This window comes from Triplophysa dalaica, chromosome 13, assembly GCF_015846415.1.
Source record: "Triplophysa dalaica isolate WHDGS20190420 chromosome 13, ASM1584641v1, whole genome shotgun sequence".
In the NCBI taxonomy this organism is placed as follows: Eukaryota; Metazoa; Chordata; class Actinopteri; order Cypriniformes; family Nemacheilidae; genus Triplophysa; species Triplophysa dalaica.
Genome location: NC_079554.1, coordinates 20991079 through 21010008, shown reverse-complemented (window position 1 = coordinate 21010008; position 18930 = coordinate 20991079). Strand labels below are relative to the sequence as shown.

At 38.0% G+C, this 18930-nt stretch overlaps 1 protein-coding gene across 2 annotated transcripts; it reads left to right on the top strand.

Annotated features, from left to right (window-relative positions):
* The first annotated feature begins 1932 nt into the window (after positions 1-1932).
* dtnba (dystrobrevin, beta a) lies at positions 1933-18534 on the top strand. Of its 2 annotated transcripts, XM_056764382.1 has the most exons (22): positions 1933-2133; positions 6032-6074; positions 7520-7587; positions 7694-7774; positions 9019-9232; positions 9304-9389; positions 9917-10071; positions 10203-10308; positions 10394-10560; positions 11202-11326; positions 11941-12012; positions 12206-12292; positions 12379-12469; positions 12555-12628; positions 12744-12857; positions 13298-13394; positions 13646-13666; positions 13864-14035; positions 14656-14745; positions 15353-15403; positions 16839-16869; positions 16959-18534. In XM_056764382.1, exons 3-21 carry the CDS (start codon positions 7521-7523, stop codon positions 16841-16843), a joined length of 1875 nt encoding a protein of 624 aa, XP_056620360.1. In that variant the 5' UTR covers positions 1933-2133; positions 6032-6074; position 7520; the 3' UTR covers positions 16844-16869; positions 16959-18534. The 2 variants fall into 2 exon arrangements, with proteins under 2 accessions (XP_056620360.1, XP_056620361.1); XM_056764383.1 differs by lacking the exon at positions 13646-13666.
* Positions 18535-18930: the final 396 nt, after the last annotated feature.

Sequence of the window (18930 nt, the reverse complement as noted above, 5' to 3'; positions counted from 1 at the left end):
GTAGTGTCACCTTCAAAAGGCACACAGCTGTTCTGGTCAAATAATCTCCCTATAATAACCCCCTATCATCTCAGTACCAAGCCCCCCAACAACTCCAAGCGCCCCCCCTCCCCCAAAAAAAACAATTACCATGGTTTTAATACAGTAAAAGTTTTTTAGGAAATTGGTCGCATTGATTTCCAGTATTATGTTTAAACTATGGTCATTGGGATGAGACATGAAATATGTGGTTCATATGGTTTACTATAAATAAAGCAAAAAACATGGTTACCATGGTTAATTTTTCTAAGGGCTATTTATGAACTACACCACTTTTGACCGCCAGATGGCAGCATAACAGCAGATACATGACTGACCTTTGTACTCATTTGCCTTTGTATAAAAAGCACTGTTGCTGTCTGAATTACATATTTAGAATCTGCTGACTGTGTATGTGGACATAGTTTTTAAATGCAATAATATATAAACAGCTGCTTGCCTCACTTCTGTGACATTCTCATAACTCCACCTTGGACAGAATCTGTTTTAAAAATGTACACCCAAGAACTGCTTGAACTGGGGAACTCGTGAAATGTCTCATCTGTGGGGTGTACTGGACTTAAAAAGTGACCCAATTGATGTCAGTTCATTCCAAGTGTACCTAAATCCAAACCTTTGGAAATCACCGGTTTATGGCATGAAGCATAAGTAAATGTTCAACTCGCGTGTGTCGGGGGGGGTCTTTACATGTGATCACATTCTACAAAGGTTTAACACTCCCAGCGCTTCTAAGATGTCACGGAGACTGAAATAAACTGGCTCCTCATCGGCTGTATTTCATCTCTGGACGTTACACAAGTCACAATCTATAAACGGCAAACTATTCCAAAATGACTCTGACTCTCTGATTGCTGTAATTCAATAATATTTTCTTCAGTAAACAATCCTGATGTGGTTAAATGTGTAGAAAAGGTTGCTGCTGATTTTCTGTGACAAATATTGCATGGTGTCACCAAAGACCAAGAGAGACCGGGCACAGGACTGAGATTTATGACTTTGTGTAAAAAGATATCATGTAACACTGAAGAATGTTATTGATGGATGAAGGTTGTCCTCATTCTTCTGATACCACAAAGGGGCGGAGCATGAGACACACAAGTATTTACAGTTTACTGATGTACATTATGGGTGCGACTGATCCTAAGGGGCACAGTGAATCCTCAACTGTGCGTCTAATACATCTATAATGAGTCTACTATAGGTTCACTTTATGTGTTTGAAATGCATCTCTAGTCTTATAATCAATGGCATCATCATGCTATTGATGTAGACGTGTCAGGTGACAGATGCTTGTTTTTCTTTTGTTAGCTCTTTCAGCCACTTAATGCAGTCATAGGTATTTGAGGTTACACAATGCTAGCAAACATTAGTTTAGATTTCTGTCAGATAATGTTTCCTCATCTAAACAAAAGCATATTCTGGCAACAACAGTCTGGTAAACAATCATATCTCTGTCATCTCAGACACTTGTCTGTCTCTTAAATATAAACCTATCCCAGTTTGGAGTTTGACACCCCTGCGACACGCGTGACGTCAGAGCTTGATAAAAATAATGACACATGACACATATTTTTGGTATGTGTGTGTATGCGTGTGTTTATGTGTGTGTGTGATCCATGTGTATTATGTTATATTTATTCAAGCATTTAAAAAGTTTCACATGACAAATTTGAAATTTACACAGTGACATATACGATCTGATTTCGTTCACGGTTTCATTATTGTTCTTCATTATTATGACATTTTGCTGTGACAGTTTTCTGTTTCTCTTATGTGTTGTGATCCTTGTGTGTAAATATTCAAACCAAGAAACTATTTTGAAATAGAGAGAGAGAGAGAGAGAGAGAGAGAGAGAGAGAGAGAGAGAGAGAAATTGTGTGTGTGTGCGCGCGCGCCCCACTGAGTTTCTCCACTATGGCGATACTCACAGAGTCGATTTGTCGTTCCACAGACTGTCTCGTGAATGAATCGTGAATCATCTGATATAATGAGAATATAATGAGAATATAATGAGAATATAATGAGAAATCTGAGATGAAGGTGAGTCTGATGTTGGATGTTTTTACCGGATCAGAGCTGCGGAAATTCACACCGGTGAGTTCAAACCTCTGCTCTTCTCTAAAAAGCAACACTACACGTTATAAAAGCATAAGTTACGACTATTAAATTACTTTAACAGAGTTACACATTCGCTTAATGCAGGAAACACAAACTCGGAGCGCTGAATGAACTGCAGGGGGATGCGGTTAACGTTTGACAACATGGCCGCTCACTTTCATCTTCTCATTTTGTAAAGTTAAAGAAAATAAATGTATAGTACGAACGATGTGATACACAGAATATACTTCTTTTTTGCGTTTTTAACTTGTATGGGATGTAGTTTCCGCGGAAGTGTTTATTGCTACAAATGTAACAGTTTCCGCTGATGGAAAACAACGATATGAAACTTTCACACACAGATTTACACACGTCTGTTCTGTCTCTATTTGTGTGTGTGTGTTTATATGAAGCTCGCATTTGCGCTTGCTTTGTTTCCGTGAACATATCATTGTAGGAAGTTAAAAGTGGAAACGTAGAAGTACCAAAAAGTGGCTTGGTGTCATGTTTTGTGAGCATTACCTTGAAGGTGAAACCATGGCGTTCTTTGGCGCTTCTGTTGTCTGGCCGTATTTATTCTGCACCGTTTTATATATCGAAGTATAAGGATAGTATTATATGTTTGAATGCTAAACCCACGGTATTAAAAGATGACTGTGTTTATGTACCAAGAACACTATGGTATCAACCTCATATATGTGTCCTTGTAGCTCAACAGGTTGCGTTAGCTGTGAGTATAATTCACAAGAAACACACATACTGATCAAATGTTCACTTTGAACGTCTCTTTGGATAAAAGCATCTGCCAAATTCATAAATGTAAATGATGCATCAGTAGTGCTTTTTTAAACATATTAATACTAGTACACAATACATATAAAAGAAAAGGCGTATTATTTTTATGCTTATATTAGACCACAGCAACAGGTAGCCATTGGCAGGGTTGCGGTGGTCTTCAAGCCTCTCTGTACTTCTGTGTGTACTTTTGTTTGTTTATAAAAACTAAGTGGGGTCTCTACAGCACAGTATTAAAAAAACAGTATTTGAAACACCTTTATTCATGTGACCTGCACAAAAACTCTTACCAGTGTTTCCTCACACAGAGGTTTGAGATCTGGAATCTTAGGAATGTTTGTCCTGCTTGTGTGAAAGTCTTCGTACCTGTTACAGCACACACACACACACACACACACATGTGCATGCCCACATGTACACACTGTGGCACACCCGCAGACTAGAGGGCCTCTTCCAGATAAAGGACATCATCTATATCCAGCAGACAGCTAAAGATGTGTTCTTCGGGGGAACATCTTTTATTATCAATAAAATAATGCATTTATTAACATCTTCATTTGACCTGTTACATCAGTGCATGGTACACAGAGATGTGTCCTCCATCCAGAATGTCTCAACTATTGACCGGTCCTGTATCAGTCTTTTGTCATTTGATGAGTCTTTATAATGGACAGGCATGGTTGCCAGGGTGTTGCGGTGTAGTTGCTCAAGTGTTTTGGGTGGTTGCTAAATTGACAAAAAAGCTCCACCCACAATTCTGCGCTATTCTTGCAGATTTGATTTAGGTCATGTAAATAGGCTTTATTTTCTATATGCAAAATATTTATGTCTGTCATTAGATTAATTTGATTTGGTGGCGATTTTTTCCCAGACACATTTAGTAAATTTCTGCAATTGTGTGTGTGTGTGTGTTTAACTTGTGGGCTGTCAGCCTTATTTGTCTCTCCGTGAAATGCAAAACAGTCCTGTGAACACACAAACTCCTGCAGTCAGTCATATGACAGGTGAATAAATGTGACGTCTAAATCCACAGTGAGACAGTTTGACAGTTTCTTATTTTGTTGTCTCACAAAGACATTGAGCGGAATAAGTGAATGATGAAGACTGTGTATGAGCTCTCATCACAGATCCACAGGAACCATCTGAAGGCTTTTGTTGTTGTCTATTCAGTCAGATAGAGAAACATGTCACAAAAAGGAAATCTCTCTAGATGATTAATAAGACACTAATTTAGAAACCAAATATTTTCACAAAGAATCATTACTGTAAGACATACACGCTGTGTTAACAAGCAGATGGAGGTGTCAGTTAGTTGTTGTTGTCATGGGAAATGTTACTGGGGTAAATAATGTCATCAAAGTAATTGTGACCGTAAAGCATACAGTCAACTCTGTTACTGTATAGCAGAGGTCATTAACCCTGTTCCTGGAGTTTGACTATCAAGATCTTCAGGTCACAAGACAGGTGCGATGAAGCAGGTTGGAGTTATATAAGGACACTTTATCTCCCTGAACAGGGTTGACGACCTCTGCTGTATAATGATGCTGTAACAGAGCTGCAAACAAATCTTCAAAAGTCCTTTGAATTCAATGTAATTAAATGTGGTTGCATGCATATATGCAATAAATTATGTGATTGGTCAGGTTCCAAACATGCTCATATTTCGTATAACAGCACTGGGATGTATGAATATTTTAAATATTGAAAACAATAGTAATTTGCCAGTCACCATTTTTTATTATTATATAGTGAAAGTACATGGATTAATAATTTTAATTGAATTTAAACAATTTATTTATTTATTTTATTTAACATTTTTTATAATAATAGTTTTTGTTGGGACCGGTGGTCCTGTGGACTTAGGGCAGACATGTTGTGCAAAAGCCCTTAAGGTGATCCCAGCATTTCCTGTCTCTCTCTCCAATGTCGTGCAGGTTAAACATTTTTAAAAAAAAATAATAATAATTGTTTTAATGCTAAGGAACTGTTTCTAATTATTGTTTAGTTTAAGTATTAAAAAAAATTTCAGGCCTGTGTTTTATTGAATTTCAATGTGTTTAAAAGTAGGTTACGAAAATAACCCTGATATATTGTCTACATGCAAAAACGCATCATATTTCAGTTATATCGATCAGGGACATTTGTCTGTTTGCATCACTCTGCTTGTCTGTGTTTGTGGTGCTCTGGACCGCATGTAAGTGGATGCAGAACAATGTCGTGTGAAATTTGCCAGTGGCAAAATAAGGCTTTTTGAAAGTTGACACAACAGTGTTTTCTCTTTGTCTAAAATCTCATTCAGTGGGATTTCTCTCACCCGTAAACAGCATATGAAAACCTGGAGTGAACTTAGATTGTACAGGAGCGGACCATTTGTGAAGTTATTGCTTAACTTGACTCACATGTCGTATTTCCTGTTTTATATTTAAGGTTTTATCTAACGTTATTTTTTATATCTGACAATATTGTGCATGATTAGAGCAGCAACATTCTGTTGTGTGTAAAAGTGGATAATATCCTCCGTGAGCTCTGTGTTTGGTCCTGAATAGAGCTATGAATGGAAGTTTGGGAATCACTGCATCAGCAGACACTAAAATATGTTAGACCACACACACACGCACACACACACACACTCCTCATATGGTTCAATGTGTGTGTGTGTGTGTGTGTGTGTGAAAGGTCACCATGTGGAGTGGGTGTGTGTGTGACAGGAATAGCTCTGTGCTGCATGTCTGTGTGTCTCCTCCTCGTTGTGTGTCTGTTTGTGTGTTTCTGGTGGAACTGTCTGTTAAATGTCAGCAGTTAAATGCATCATGAGCTGCAAGTTTTTTTAATACAAAAGAAGCTAAAAAATTGGGAGGTGTGTATGTTTTGGTGTTTTTAGGGTCAGTTTGCTCAACCTCTTCCTCAATGTATGTGTGTGGTGTGTGTGTGCCGGTTGTGGATTAATGTACAGTAAGTGACCTACTATGTTTATCACTTGATCACATGTCCTGGTTGACACCATTCACACTGAATCATTAATACTCTAAAAGTATACTGAAGAAAATGTTGTGCAGGTCATTGTCACACAGGTGTTGATCAGATGTCTTTCTGTTTTCAGGCCTATTGATGCTCTTATCTGACTGACCTGCAACTGAGATCAGGTAACACACACACACACACGTTTTTATTTGTGTAATGTCATTTTTTGAGGTCACATTTCATATTCACCATTAGCTTAAAAACGTCAAGTGCTTTTGTGTGGCATTTGTGTCCTTTGTGTGTTGTGCATTGATCTGTTACTTACTGTAACAAACAACACAAAATGTTTCAATCTCACAGCTTCAGCTGATGTTTGTGAATCTACTGTCTGTGTGTAGTGTATATGTTAGATTCCAAAAGTTCTGGAATGACTGTTTGAGAAACAATTCCCACCTTTGTGTGTTTGTGTGTGTGTGTGTGTGTGTGTGTGTAGAAACTCAAACAAAAGGATCTAAAAAAACTAATTGAATAGACAGTGAGTAAATACAGAAATAATAAGAGATGAAGTGTTTACTGAAGTGTAGTGAGAAAGAGATTCACAATTTTACTCTAGTGAAAGTTAGTTGTGTTTGTCTTCACTTTTGTCACTCTTTGTGCCTCTGTATCCCTGAGGATTATGGGTAAGTCTCACTAGAGGCCTTGAAATCCTTTCAGGAATCCCTGCATATATATATATATATATATATGTGTGTGTTTACTGTTTAAAAGTGACTGGCACTTGTTTTTATGGTCTCAAACACCTTTTGATCGGAAAGTGTTTGAAATTAGTCATGTGGAGAAAAGGCGTTACTGGCGTTACTGGCGTTACTGTGCCAACGTAATCTTTTTTCCATTACGAAACAGAATTTTTTAAATAATGATTTTGAAATGGATGACTCGGACTAGATAATGTAGTAGATCAGCAAATAAATGCCCAGAATAGTTGAGAGATTTCAAGAAGTCTTTAAAAAAGCCAAGAGAACATTTCTTCAACGTCTAGTAGTCAAAGGGTAAAGACATTTGAAGATTTACATTTAGCAGACGCTTTTATCAAATAATATATATATTTTTATTAATGTTGATTATTTGCAAGTCAGAACATGATATCCACATTTTAAAGTTTACTGATGAGATTGTTATTATTCTTAAATATGGGTAATCTATAAATAATGCAGTGACCCTTAACTGTTTATGTACATTTATGTCTGTATTTGTGTGTGTATGTACATGCAATGGTGCATGCAGCTGTGCATGCAGCCAGTGGAGTTTTTTATTCAAATGAAAGTGTTTTTTCAACTCATGTGCCAAATGTCAATTTCAGAAATGAAGAGGAAGTGGTTTTCTGATTTATTTTTGACACAGTTGCTAGGGGTCTTTGAGTGGTTGCCCACCCCCTCATCTTTACCTGATTACCTAATACATTTGAAGTATTAAAAAAAACATAGTGCATGTGATCACCTTTATGTTTGTAGTGTAGTTATGTGTTCTTTGAGTTTGTAGTCTGTTCGGGGGCCCCTTGACAGCAGTGGAGGGAGGTCTACATACTCTCAAGTTTATCATAGATGTGATATGTATACCCTGTCTGTAGGATGATAGAGGAGGCGGGTCGGCAGGGGAATGTCATGGCCGATAGGAAGCAGATCTTCACAGACATGAGTGAGTCATGAACTGTGTGACCTTTGACCTCACTGCAAATGTTAACATGATTGTGATTTTAAATGTGAAGTATTAAGGATACTGATGTGTGGCTTTTATATTTCAGAGGCACAGAATTTTGACGCCATCCAGCTGTCCACGTACAGAACGGCCTGTAAGCTTCGATTCATACAGAAGAAATGCAACCGTGAGTGATAAAAGCAAATATCTGTCGACCGTACATATCTGTATATATGAATTAGATTAAGAAATGTTAGAAATAAAATGAAATGTTGTACAGCAGTTCAGGCGACCCGAGTTCGATTCCTGGCTCGTGGTCCTTTCCCGGCGTCCGATTCCCTCTCTCCCATCCCATCATTTTCTGTCTCACTCTCCACTGTCCTATTTTTATAAGATGCAAAAGGCCCCAAAAAATAAATAAAATGAAAATTAGTCAGTTTTATTATTCTGTTAAAATAGATAAAACGTGCAAACTGTATTCTGGAGAATAACTCTGACACATTTATCTGTTTATACAACATTTCAGACACAATTCAATACATTTGTTTTTATTAAAAAAACTTTATTATACCAGAAAGCTTTTAAACCTTTTTAACCTTTAAATATTTTATTTGAAATACAATGTGTCCTAACCACAAGTGATGCAACGCCATGACAAGAAGTATTTCATAAACAAATCACTCGGGCGTAGTTTTGTCTCATTTTAGGATGTAAACTGGTTTGGAGACATGGTTGTATTTGTAGAAATGTTTTTATAAAACAGACTGCGATTGGCAAATCCAGCGTTATGGACGTGACAGAATGATTTGTTACAATTATATTGAACCTTCTGTTTATATTTGACGGAACCCTTGTTGATAGAACGAATATAAAAAAATTCTGTAAAAAAGTCAGTGAAAAAAATATATATTTAAAAAAAGGGAAATAAACAAGTGTTATGAATGTGACAAAAAAAGAATGTGTTTTTTAGGAGACAATAAACTTTATTGGATTTCTGTTAAATAAAATGCACAATCCTGAAGCAATAATACCCAATGAATGGAGAAGGGATGTCTCTGTATAGAAAATAAAATAGTCACTTTATATTCATTTCAATGTGTGCTTTTATGAGGAATATGTAGCTTTGTGGATGTGACAATCCTGATAATGGCTCTTACCTGACAATGAAAAATCATGCACTAAAAATAAAACAAATGCTAAACAAATTTGAAGAGAGATCTCACATGGGTATTTGAACCACCGAATGATAATATCTGTGCCGTTACCATAGTAAAAACCGCTGGTTTTCGTGGGCAGGTTGACATTTTCAACGAATTGACCTGATATCTTTTTAATGTGTCTCATGTAGTCCTGCTTGTTTTATTGAGGGAATTAAGGGCACATTTTTTTTTTGTGAATTTATTGTAAGGTCATCTTACTTTATTTTTTCAGTGCATCTGGTGGACGTGTGGAACATGATCGAGGCGATTCGTGATAACGGTCTGAACACGCTGGACGTCTGTACCGAGATCAGCGTGGCTCGACTGGAGACCATCATAACATGTATCTATCAGCAGCTAAACAAACGCCTGCCCACCACACACCAGATCAACGTCCAGGACAACACCAGCCTGCTGCTCAACTTTCTGCTGACGGCTCTCGAGAGGTGCGTGTGTGAGCGTGTGTCCTGCGCCTGGATTTGTAATGAGGTTCTGACGGAACGTGTGTGTTTTACAGTGATGCTCAGGGAAGGTTGACGGTCTTCCCTGTGAAGGTGATGCTCTCCGTGTTGTGTGGAGGAAAGCTGGTGGATAAACTGCGCTGTAAGTTCAAACACGAGCCTCGCTAGTGTCAGACATAAATATGTACATGTCGACAATGACGTGTATGCCATTTTGGAACAGTCAACATTTTGTTCGCTGTTATCACTCAAAGTAAAACTAGTTGGCCCGAAAATAAAAGTTTGGTCATCGTTTATTCATGCCGTAAAATCCTGTATATGACTCTTTCCCCTGTAGAACACAAATAAAGATATTTAGAGAAATGTATGCTTATGTGTCCATGAATTGGAAGTCGTTGTTTTGTTACTAACGTTCCTCAAAATATCTTCCACTGTGTTCTGCAGTAGAAAGTCATATAGGTTTAACATGAATTAATGACACATTTTTTTTGGGGGGGTGAACTATCCATTTAACATGTAACTTCCAAATGCTCATAGGAGCACAGGTGATGGTTTATGGTATAGGATGGTCTTGAGATCTCCGCAGTGCTGCCCCCTAATGGACGGAGAGATGAACGACAATATGTACACAAGACTCATCTAACAAGTGTCATTATGTGTGTGTGTTAGATATTTTCTCCCAAATATCCGATGCTCATGGTGCGATGGTGATGTCAAAGTTTGACCACTTCCTGCGGGAGGCGCTGAAGCTGCCTTCCGCTGTGTTTGAAGGCCCGTCGTTTGGGTACATGGATCACTTTGCCAGATCTTGTTTTCCTCAACAAGTAACTACTTCTTTAACCTATGGGGGTCTAAACTCTTAAATGACCCGACTTAGGGGTTTTATCTGAGGGATTAAATTAAGTGTTGCAGTTTCTCTCAATGAGATATTTAAATGTTTGTGTGTGTTCAATAGAAGAAGGTGATGTTAAACATGTTCCTGGACTGTTTGATGTCAGATCCTGCTCCTCAGTGTCTCGTCTGGCTTCCTCTGATGCTTCGTCTCTCTAATGTTGAGAACGGTAACACCCACGAGTTTACACACACTCACACACAATAGGATCTGTTATGCGGATGACTTATTGTAATGTTCGTTTTCTCTCTTAGTCTTTCATCCGGTGGCATGTTCTTACTGTCGCTTGGAGGGCATGACGGGCTTTCGCTATCGCTGTCAGCAGTGTTTTAACTATCAGCTCTGTCAGGACTGCTTTTGGCAAGGTCACGCCAGCGGAAACCACAGTAACCACCACCAGATGAAGGAACACTCGTCCTGGGTAAAGATCTGTTTTCATTCAACATCAGCGAATAAAAACATGTTATACTTTTGTCCATGAGCTCCGATTCGAAGTTTACTTGCACCAGAAGCACTAATAAGTTGCATTTATTTTCACCTTCAAGTTTTAAAAATGGAGAAAATTCACAGTTTTTATGATTAGCATGTCTGCATAATGTTACTTAAAGGGATATTCCACCCAATAATGAAAATTCTGTCATCATTTACTCACTCTCAAGTTGATCCAAACCTGCATACGTTTATCTGTTCTGTTGAACACAAAGAAAGATATTTGGAAGAATGTTAGCAACTGACATTTCTGGAACATCGTGACTAACATAGTAGGACACATTATTGTTAAACACAAAATTTTGAAGAATTTAGGAAAGCATGGGGGTTCTGGGCGTACCCTTGGTGGGTAGTATTTTCATTTTTGGGTAGAGGATCCCTTTTAAGGGTCCTCCTTTCACTTGCATTGTATGAACACAAAACCACGGAGACATTTCTCAAAATACCTTATTTTGTGTTCCACAGACGAAAGTCATCGAGGTTTTATTATTTGAGGATGAATAAATGATGAGAAAATGTTGGGTGCACTTCTGTAGATTTTTTTAATGTGGTCTCTTCTATTATTCGTTTCAGAAATCTCCTGCTAAGAAGTTGGGTCGGGCCATCAGTAAATCTTTCGGTTGTGTTCCGAGCCGAGAGCCGTCCCACCCCATTTACCCAGAATACCCGGAGAAACCCCTCAACCTGTCCAACATAGTGTAAGTGACGGAACAGGCGCACACACATTTGTTTACTACTTAAGTGGCAACAACATGAAGTTATATACCTCCACAAATAATAAATAATTATTGAGTAGTTTTTAATTAAATAATATGTTTTAAATATACAATAAAATATTAAAATAAATTCGAATAAATTAAATCAATACCACCAAACACAGACCGGAAGTTAACAATCATTATGCAGTTAAAAGTAATTTATTTTGGAGTAATTTTCCTAATATTTTACTTAAGATTACCTTTCACCTGAAATGTCCCCACGAGTACAACCAGATCTGTAAAATCACACTCTTGACAAAGAGAAACGTAAAGCAGGGTGGGGATTTATTTTTAATAACCCTATCTTTGTTTAACGATAGTTTCAGCTGCGTTTAATGATAACATTGCTTAATTCTGCTATTTCTCTTAAGTTTTCCCAGGGTCCCACACTGTGTGTGTCTGTTCTGTCTGTGTTAGCGTGTTATTCTTGCATAAGTCTGCTACGTGTTTGTCATTCTGTGGTTTAGGTTTGTAAAAACAGGCTCATGTTTAATTTAGTCTTGATGCTTTTCTAAGTGTTTGTAAGGGAATGTTTTGCTTTCTGTCTGTTTTAGTCCACCCCGTCAGGGAGGCAACATGAATGAACTAGCCCCGCCCCCTTCTACTGGCCCCACCCCCCCTAAGAGGTGAGGATTGTGTGTCCCCTTTGATCATTTTTAACCACGTAGAGTCATATTTCTTTTGGTTATGTTTGACCATGTGAATGAAGAACAGCTCACCTGTGCGATATCGCAAATTCTGTCTTTTGCACACATTGTGTGTTTGGATTAGTGTCAAGTGTCGCTCATTTATTAATTCACCTCGTGTGTGTGTGTGTAGGCTACCGACTCTTGCCGCTGCTCAGCGCATGAATGAGGAACATGCATTGATCGCAGCATATGTGAACAAACTCCAGCACAGCCCACGGTGAGAATATTTGTTCATTAAATAGTCATTTCCCCGAGGTATTTAATGTCTTTTAAATGTGTTAATCTTTCTCTGTGTGTGTGCAGCACGTTGGACAGTCCCAGCAGAATGGATGAAGAACACAAACTCATCGCTCGCTATGCAGCTCGACTGTCCACAGACGCTGGAAACATAGCTGTGAGACATGCACAATATGGATGGTCATGTTCAGATACAGGGACTTATAGTGATGTCATATTTCTGTTGCCCTTCTGATTTCCAGAGACCTGCAAACTTCTACCATGACAACAATAAACAGCAGAGACAGCTTATCATGCAGCTGGAGAACAAAAACAGGTTCACAAACACACTCCTGTACCTGTCAAACAGTGCTTCTGTCTTCGTGTCTATTCGATAATATTGTGCATTTGTGTGCTTCATGTGTGTTACACTGTGATTGTGTGTGTTTCAGGGAGATTTTGCAGGAGATCCAGCACTTACGCGTGGAGCATGAACAGGCATGTCAGCAAACCCCAGAGAGAGTCCAACAGAACCCGACCCTGCTGGCAGAACTGAGACAGCTCAGGTACCGCACACACACACACACACACACACACACACACACACACGCACACAAACGCACGCACACACACACACACACACTAATGTACTTTTAACATTCAGATGTTTACAGTTTCACATTTTTAAAAGCAAACACATTCCTTTTATACTCTGACTTTGTTGTGTTTAAATCATTTGCAGAAAATGTATTTTCATTTTTTAATGTTAATTCGGCTGTTATCTTTGGCTGATTTCACACCCACATGAATTTTCTAAAGATCCAAGCAATTGACAAAACATCAAAATCTGTTTACACATTCACGAGGACTTTTTATTTTCATATGAAATTATGTAAGAATAACTAATATGTGTGTGTAAGAATAACTGTGTGTGTGTGTGTGTGTGTGTGTGTGTTTGTTTGTGTGTATGTGTGTAGTGTTTAATGATGCCCTGTGTGTGTTGTAGACAGAGGAAGGATGAGTTGGAACAGAGGATGTCTTCACTTCAGGAGAGCAGACGAGAACTCATGGTGCAGCTAGAGGGACTCATGAAACTACTGAAGGTAACACAAAACAAACACACACACAGTGAAGAAGTGTACTGTAATGTCTGTGCCACTGGAGGGCGTCACACTCTTAAGTGTTCACAATCTGAGCTGCTGTCTGTCCTCACACACTTTAGTTTCCACCTGTTCTCATTTCTTCTGATCACAGATTATCTCTTTATTTTATTCTTTTCTTGTCTTCTGTTCTTCTTTTCTCTCTGTTTTTCACACTCTTTTGTTTTTCTTTGTATCTTGTCTGTGCTCTGCAGGATGAGGAACAGAGACAAGCTGTAAGTCTGTGTGTCACAGTGTGTGTGTGTGTGTGTGTGTGATAGAAATGGTTTCATGTGCATCTTGGGTTTATCTAAACGTCTTTAACTTTCTTTAAACCCAAACTTTAAAAAAAGTTTCTTTCTAATATAATTCTTAATGTTTTTACGTATACAGTTGGTGACTGCTGTATTAAATCTCGATCTTTTTCTCTCAGGCTCAAGCCGCCGGTTCTTCCCCGAGTCACGCCTCTCCTCGTTCTATCCAGACGCCTATTCGCTCACCTTCTGCTGGCTCCACCCCCACATATGCAGGCCACACCCCCATCCACGGACCCCAGGATTCTCTCTCTGGAGTGGGTGGAGATGTTCAGGAAGCATTTGCTCAGGGTAAAGTGAACACTTGCATACAGATGATTAACCTCTGCCTCTCTTCTCTACAGTTAGACAATCTTTAAAGGTGCTGAAGGAATTTCTGTGAATGCGTTGTAAAAAGAAATGCATTTGGTTTTGTGTGTGTTGGCTAAAATGAAGTGGCATTGCAAATCTGTTTTTCATTTTAAACTTTAGAGAGAGTTTCTAACATGTCTAAAACTCTGTTAGCCACTGAACTCTTACTTTCTGCTGTAAATCAAAACGTACGTGAAACTCAAATTATTAATAATACTTTTCTTTTAAGCATAGGTCTTTATTGTGTGTTTACGTGCTGTTTTTATTATTAGAACCCTGACAATTATTTTTACATCATTTATGTCACATGAAGTTCCAAACGATTTCTATCACACATGACTTTATAAAATGTACTTTATAAAAGTGCACATATTGTCGGATAGAATTGTAGGTGACAGGAGATTATAGATATATATTGTTCATATATTGTTATATTGTTCAATATAATGTCACATAGTGAAGTAAATTTCAAATAAACCTGAAATTTTCAGTCTGAATTCGCATTGTAATTTTGATTCAATCATTTGATTCTAGCATTTTAAGCATTGTGTTTCGTACAGGTACTCGCAGAAACCTGCGGAATGATCTTTTGGTGGCAGCCGACTCCATCACTAACACCATGTCTTCTCTGGTCAAAGAGCTGAACACAGGTACGAGAACATGTCGGCAGATGTTTCTCATCTGTTTCACTGCGCATAACTTCAGTTCTCATAGAAATTTGTGAAATTATTTATAGAAACAATTCAGTTGAATATTATATCTCTGTTCATTTGAGTGGGTTTAGTGCATTTAAATTACACTTTTTTTATTCATAGTAATTATAGGATTATATTGGTATACTGAGTTCACGATTCAATACAATACTCGATGTCTGGTTCATGATATGGAAAGGATCACAATTTGTTTTACAAAATAAAAAGTGATTTTCAAATAACAGAAGGATTTTCAAAGCTTTAATACATTTCCAAGATTTTTTTTGTTGTACCTTTAAAAGAATGGATAACACGGAAGGTTGAACTTTATCTTTAAGCAAATAAAAAGTGGAAAATACAAAATATTGGAACTTTGGATACGTGCAATCTCACATGTCCGCAGCTCAACTTGTAGGATTAAATGTAAAAAAAAAAATTCTCTGCTTGTCAAAGTGTGTTATTAGAGTGATATTGTGCCACAATATATCATCTCACTGCTATATTATTGCAGTCAAGATAGTGTTTCTCATCCATCTGTTTTCTTATCTGTTCTTCTATTTCACAGTGGATGATGGAGCAGAAGATGATGAGAGACTGCAGAACGGTAAAGACAGAGGTATACGACTTCAGAACTACATTACCCAGAATGCATCTTTTCTCATCCCTCTTTCTTTACTTAAATGATTTCCTGAGATTTATTATACACATGTCGTCTACAACAAAAGCTCGTAATGTTTTACGGGCCATGGTGTGTGTGTCTGGCGTGCGTGTACTTGTCTAAGGGGTCTTGTTAAAGCGTAATTACTCGTTAGTATTAATGAGGATGCCGTTTACGAGTGGGGGGGACGGATGGTTTTTTAACTACTTCCTGTTGGGTCAGAGGGGTCTTACACACAGAACCTTTATGAGCAGAAGCCGTGCTGGGAAACGCCTTCATCATCGCGCTGGATCTTTCCTTTTATTCACTGAAGTGATTAATCTCTCTCATGTTTTATTGGTCTGACTCTCGTGGTCTTTCTCAGATTCCATCTGTCAAATGAAGTCTTAAAACAGAGGCTTGGGACAAATCGCTGCACCTGGAAGAGTTTCCACGGTGTGACTCGATGATAAATATCTTGGCGATTTTTATGGTTCGTCTCCAAAATCTTATAACTCATCGTCTTTTGTATTTGAAAAAATTGTCTGGATCAACAATCTCTAAAGCCAACCTCAGGACTTGTAAAATCTTTACAGAGTTACCATAACCGACTACCATTGCAGAATTTGAACACAAAAGAAAATATTTTGAAGAATTTAGGAAAAGTTTTTGACATTAAAATGGTTGTCAAAGGTGCCCCAGAAAACTCAGTTGCTGACATTTTTCCAAATATCTTTCTTTGTGTTTAACAGAACAAATAAATGTATACAGGTTAAGAATAACTTGAGGTTGAGTAAATCATGACAGATTTTCATTTTTTGGTGAACTATTCCTTTAAATATGTTTTCTATGATCGGGATGGCCCAGATGTGTTTTGCGAGTAGATCGGGAGGTTTAGGATTGAATCTGTAACAACTAACATTGCCTTGTAATCTCGGCTGAAAAGCAGAATCGGGTTTTGGATTGGCTTGTATTGGGTTTTTTATCCCAATCCAAGTGTCAGGAGGGGAAAATCAGCTCTAAAATCCTGTTGTCTAAGCTTGCCATGTATCGCTTAGAGCTCTTACGATATCAGGTTTAAATACACGGTTATCTTGGTCTGCTGAGAACTTCGTATTGCTTTTATCATGATACTTATTACGTAAAAGATGCCATTTCATCTTTCATTTCTGTTATTGGTAAATGAATAAATCGGGACTCTTGAATCAAAATTATGAAATGGTGCTGCAAAGTTTACGATATTACAACATGTGTAGAATTAACGCCATATCGATCATCATTGTTTTTTATATCAATATAAAATATATATTATATTTTTATATCGATTATCACCAGTGCCTGTATGTTGTGTCGCACTCAACCTTATATTTTGAAGCAAATGAGACTAAAATAAAGATTTTGTCATTTCTTTCAGGTTAAGCCAAATATGCAGCTTGCAGAATCATGTGAGTAACATACTGGATGAGAAATCTGTTGTCATGTTGTTAATTTCATTTCATTCATTCTTTTTTCTTCATATTTCTTATTATTTCAGGCATGAAGTCACCATAAAGACGCCACTAAGACAATGGCCTCTGGGCTCAGCCAATCAGGATACAGTTCAAGAATAATTCTATGTCTTGGCTTCCTCTGGATTGGTTGAGAAGGAAAACGTTTTTTAGTGTTTCTGTAGTTTGCCTTTGAGTTAGAATTGCAGTTTTTGTGATATCTGTGTTGCGCAACTGCTGCTCGACTAGTTTGACGTTTGATTTTTTTAGTGGTTGATTATAGTGATGTATGAAAACGACGGATGCATCCAAAGACATTGCAGATCTGTTGAGTTGTTGGAGACTTTTATGAACGGGACTGCAAAAGGAAACGTAACGTAACAAAGAACGGGACACAAGGCAAGCGCGATGAGTCGATTGGCGGGGTTAAGTATGTGGGTGTGGTTTGATTGACGTGGGTGTGGTCACAGCGATTTATGTTGTCTTGAACAAATCCTGTAACACGACCGTCTCAAGAAGATGAAATTAAGAAGGGTCGAAGTGTGTAGTGTAAGATTTGTATTTATTTACATTAGACAACATTTTGGCAGCATTTAAATGTACATGGAGAGATTTCGGTGGTATTTTAAAGAATCTGTATAAAAACATTCAGAAGTTTGTAATTCAACGTTTATATATAGGCTATTTAAGATCTGGTGGTTTAGTTTTGTAGTATTTTGAACAGGTACTGATCATGAGGCCAATATGTACCGTTTCACACATCATGAAACTTGTAGAAGCACTGTTTATATTATAATTTTTTCTGGGAATCTGCATTTCTGCCCACAAACGTTTGCACACACGTCTGACCTGCTGTGTGTTTTCCTGAGGGGTGCGTGCACGTGTGTGCAGTGTGTTTACCTCTCTGTATAGTTGTGTTGTTGATATTTTCATTTACAGAGTTTGTTGAAACTTTAAATACCTGCCAAAAAGGAGACTTGTTGATTTACATGAGTTTGTTTGAAGTGTTTAATCAAAGAATTTACTGTATACAAATTGCTGTGCCTTTTTTGCCGAATCCAATGGGACTCATTCGTTTCAGACCTCCGCACAATGTGATTTTTCAGTGTACAGGGCTGAATGACATCACTTCCTGTGGCCTTTGAGTCAAGAGCTGTTCTGTGAAAACCGGCTGTTGCTCGTTTGGTGGAGGCGATTGAGATCATTACGGTGCTGGTAGCCATAGTGTTTGCTTTTTCCACTGATCAACTGTTATACATGTTTTTAAAAAGCTAACTTTACCGAAAAACTCTGGAATGAAGAGTATAAATAGGCTTTAATCCACATGCAACTGATTTCAAGTGTTGTTTTGTTGTGTCCTGAATAAATGATATTTTAAAAACGCATGACTGGAAAAAACCCTGGATGTGGAACTGACCCGAAGATGGCTTTTCATCTAGAGGGGTTGTGCACCAGAAGAACCGCTTTCGTGGGAACAGATGACTTCGGGTATCTGTTGGGATTCTGATTCGTTTCCATTTTTTCATGTTTTGAAAGGTGTACTCACCATGAGACCTCGGCTGGTCCCAGAACAGTGAACAGGCATGTCATCAAGTGAGTTTTAATAAAAGCTGCATGAACAGACGGGGCAATCTGTGTGTATTTTTGAACAGGAGGCAGCGGGTCATTCAAGGACGCTGCTTATCTCCCGTCTCAATGTCTTCAAGTTATTTTAATCTCTCTGTTTTTGCAGAGGTCACGTCGCGGCCCTCATGAAAAGGCGTGTGGTGTGATCACATTGATGGTATCAGATAGGAATATCATTGCACTGAATGTTTGCCATCATCATGAGCCTTGCTCTTCCACGGTACTTTAAAAAACCTCAAACTTATAAGAGTTTAGAATGACTATTTTGGAAATAAAACGCTGTTCAATACTCACAACGGTCTCATTCCCCCAAGAACAAAATTTCAGCAGACTATGAAAAGTTAATACAAGGTATTTTAAAGCGTAATACTGGTCCTGGTTTATTCTGAAAGT

What these genes read in the sequence shown, in the direction of transcription:
- dtnba (XM_056764382.1), top strand. Translation starts at nt 7,521, where the DNA reads ATGATAGAGGAGGCGGGTCGGCAGGGGAATGTCATGGCCGATAGGAAG. An exon ending in GATCTTGTTTTCCTCAACAA is followed by an intron (nt 10,072 to 10,202) that starts GTAACTACTTCT and finishes TGTGTTCAATAG; the next exon opens with AAGAAGGTGATGTTAAACAT. An exon ending in GGCCCCACCCCCCCTAAGAG is followed by an intron (nt 12,013 to 12,205) that starts GTGAGGATTGTG and finishes GTGTGTGTGTAG; the next exon opens with GCTACCGACTCTTGCCGCTG.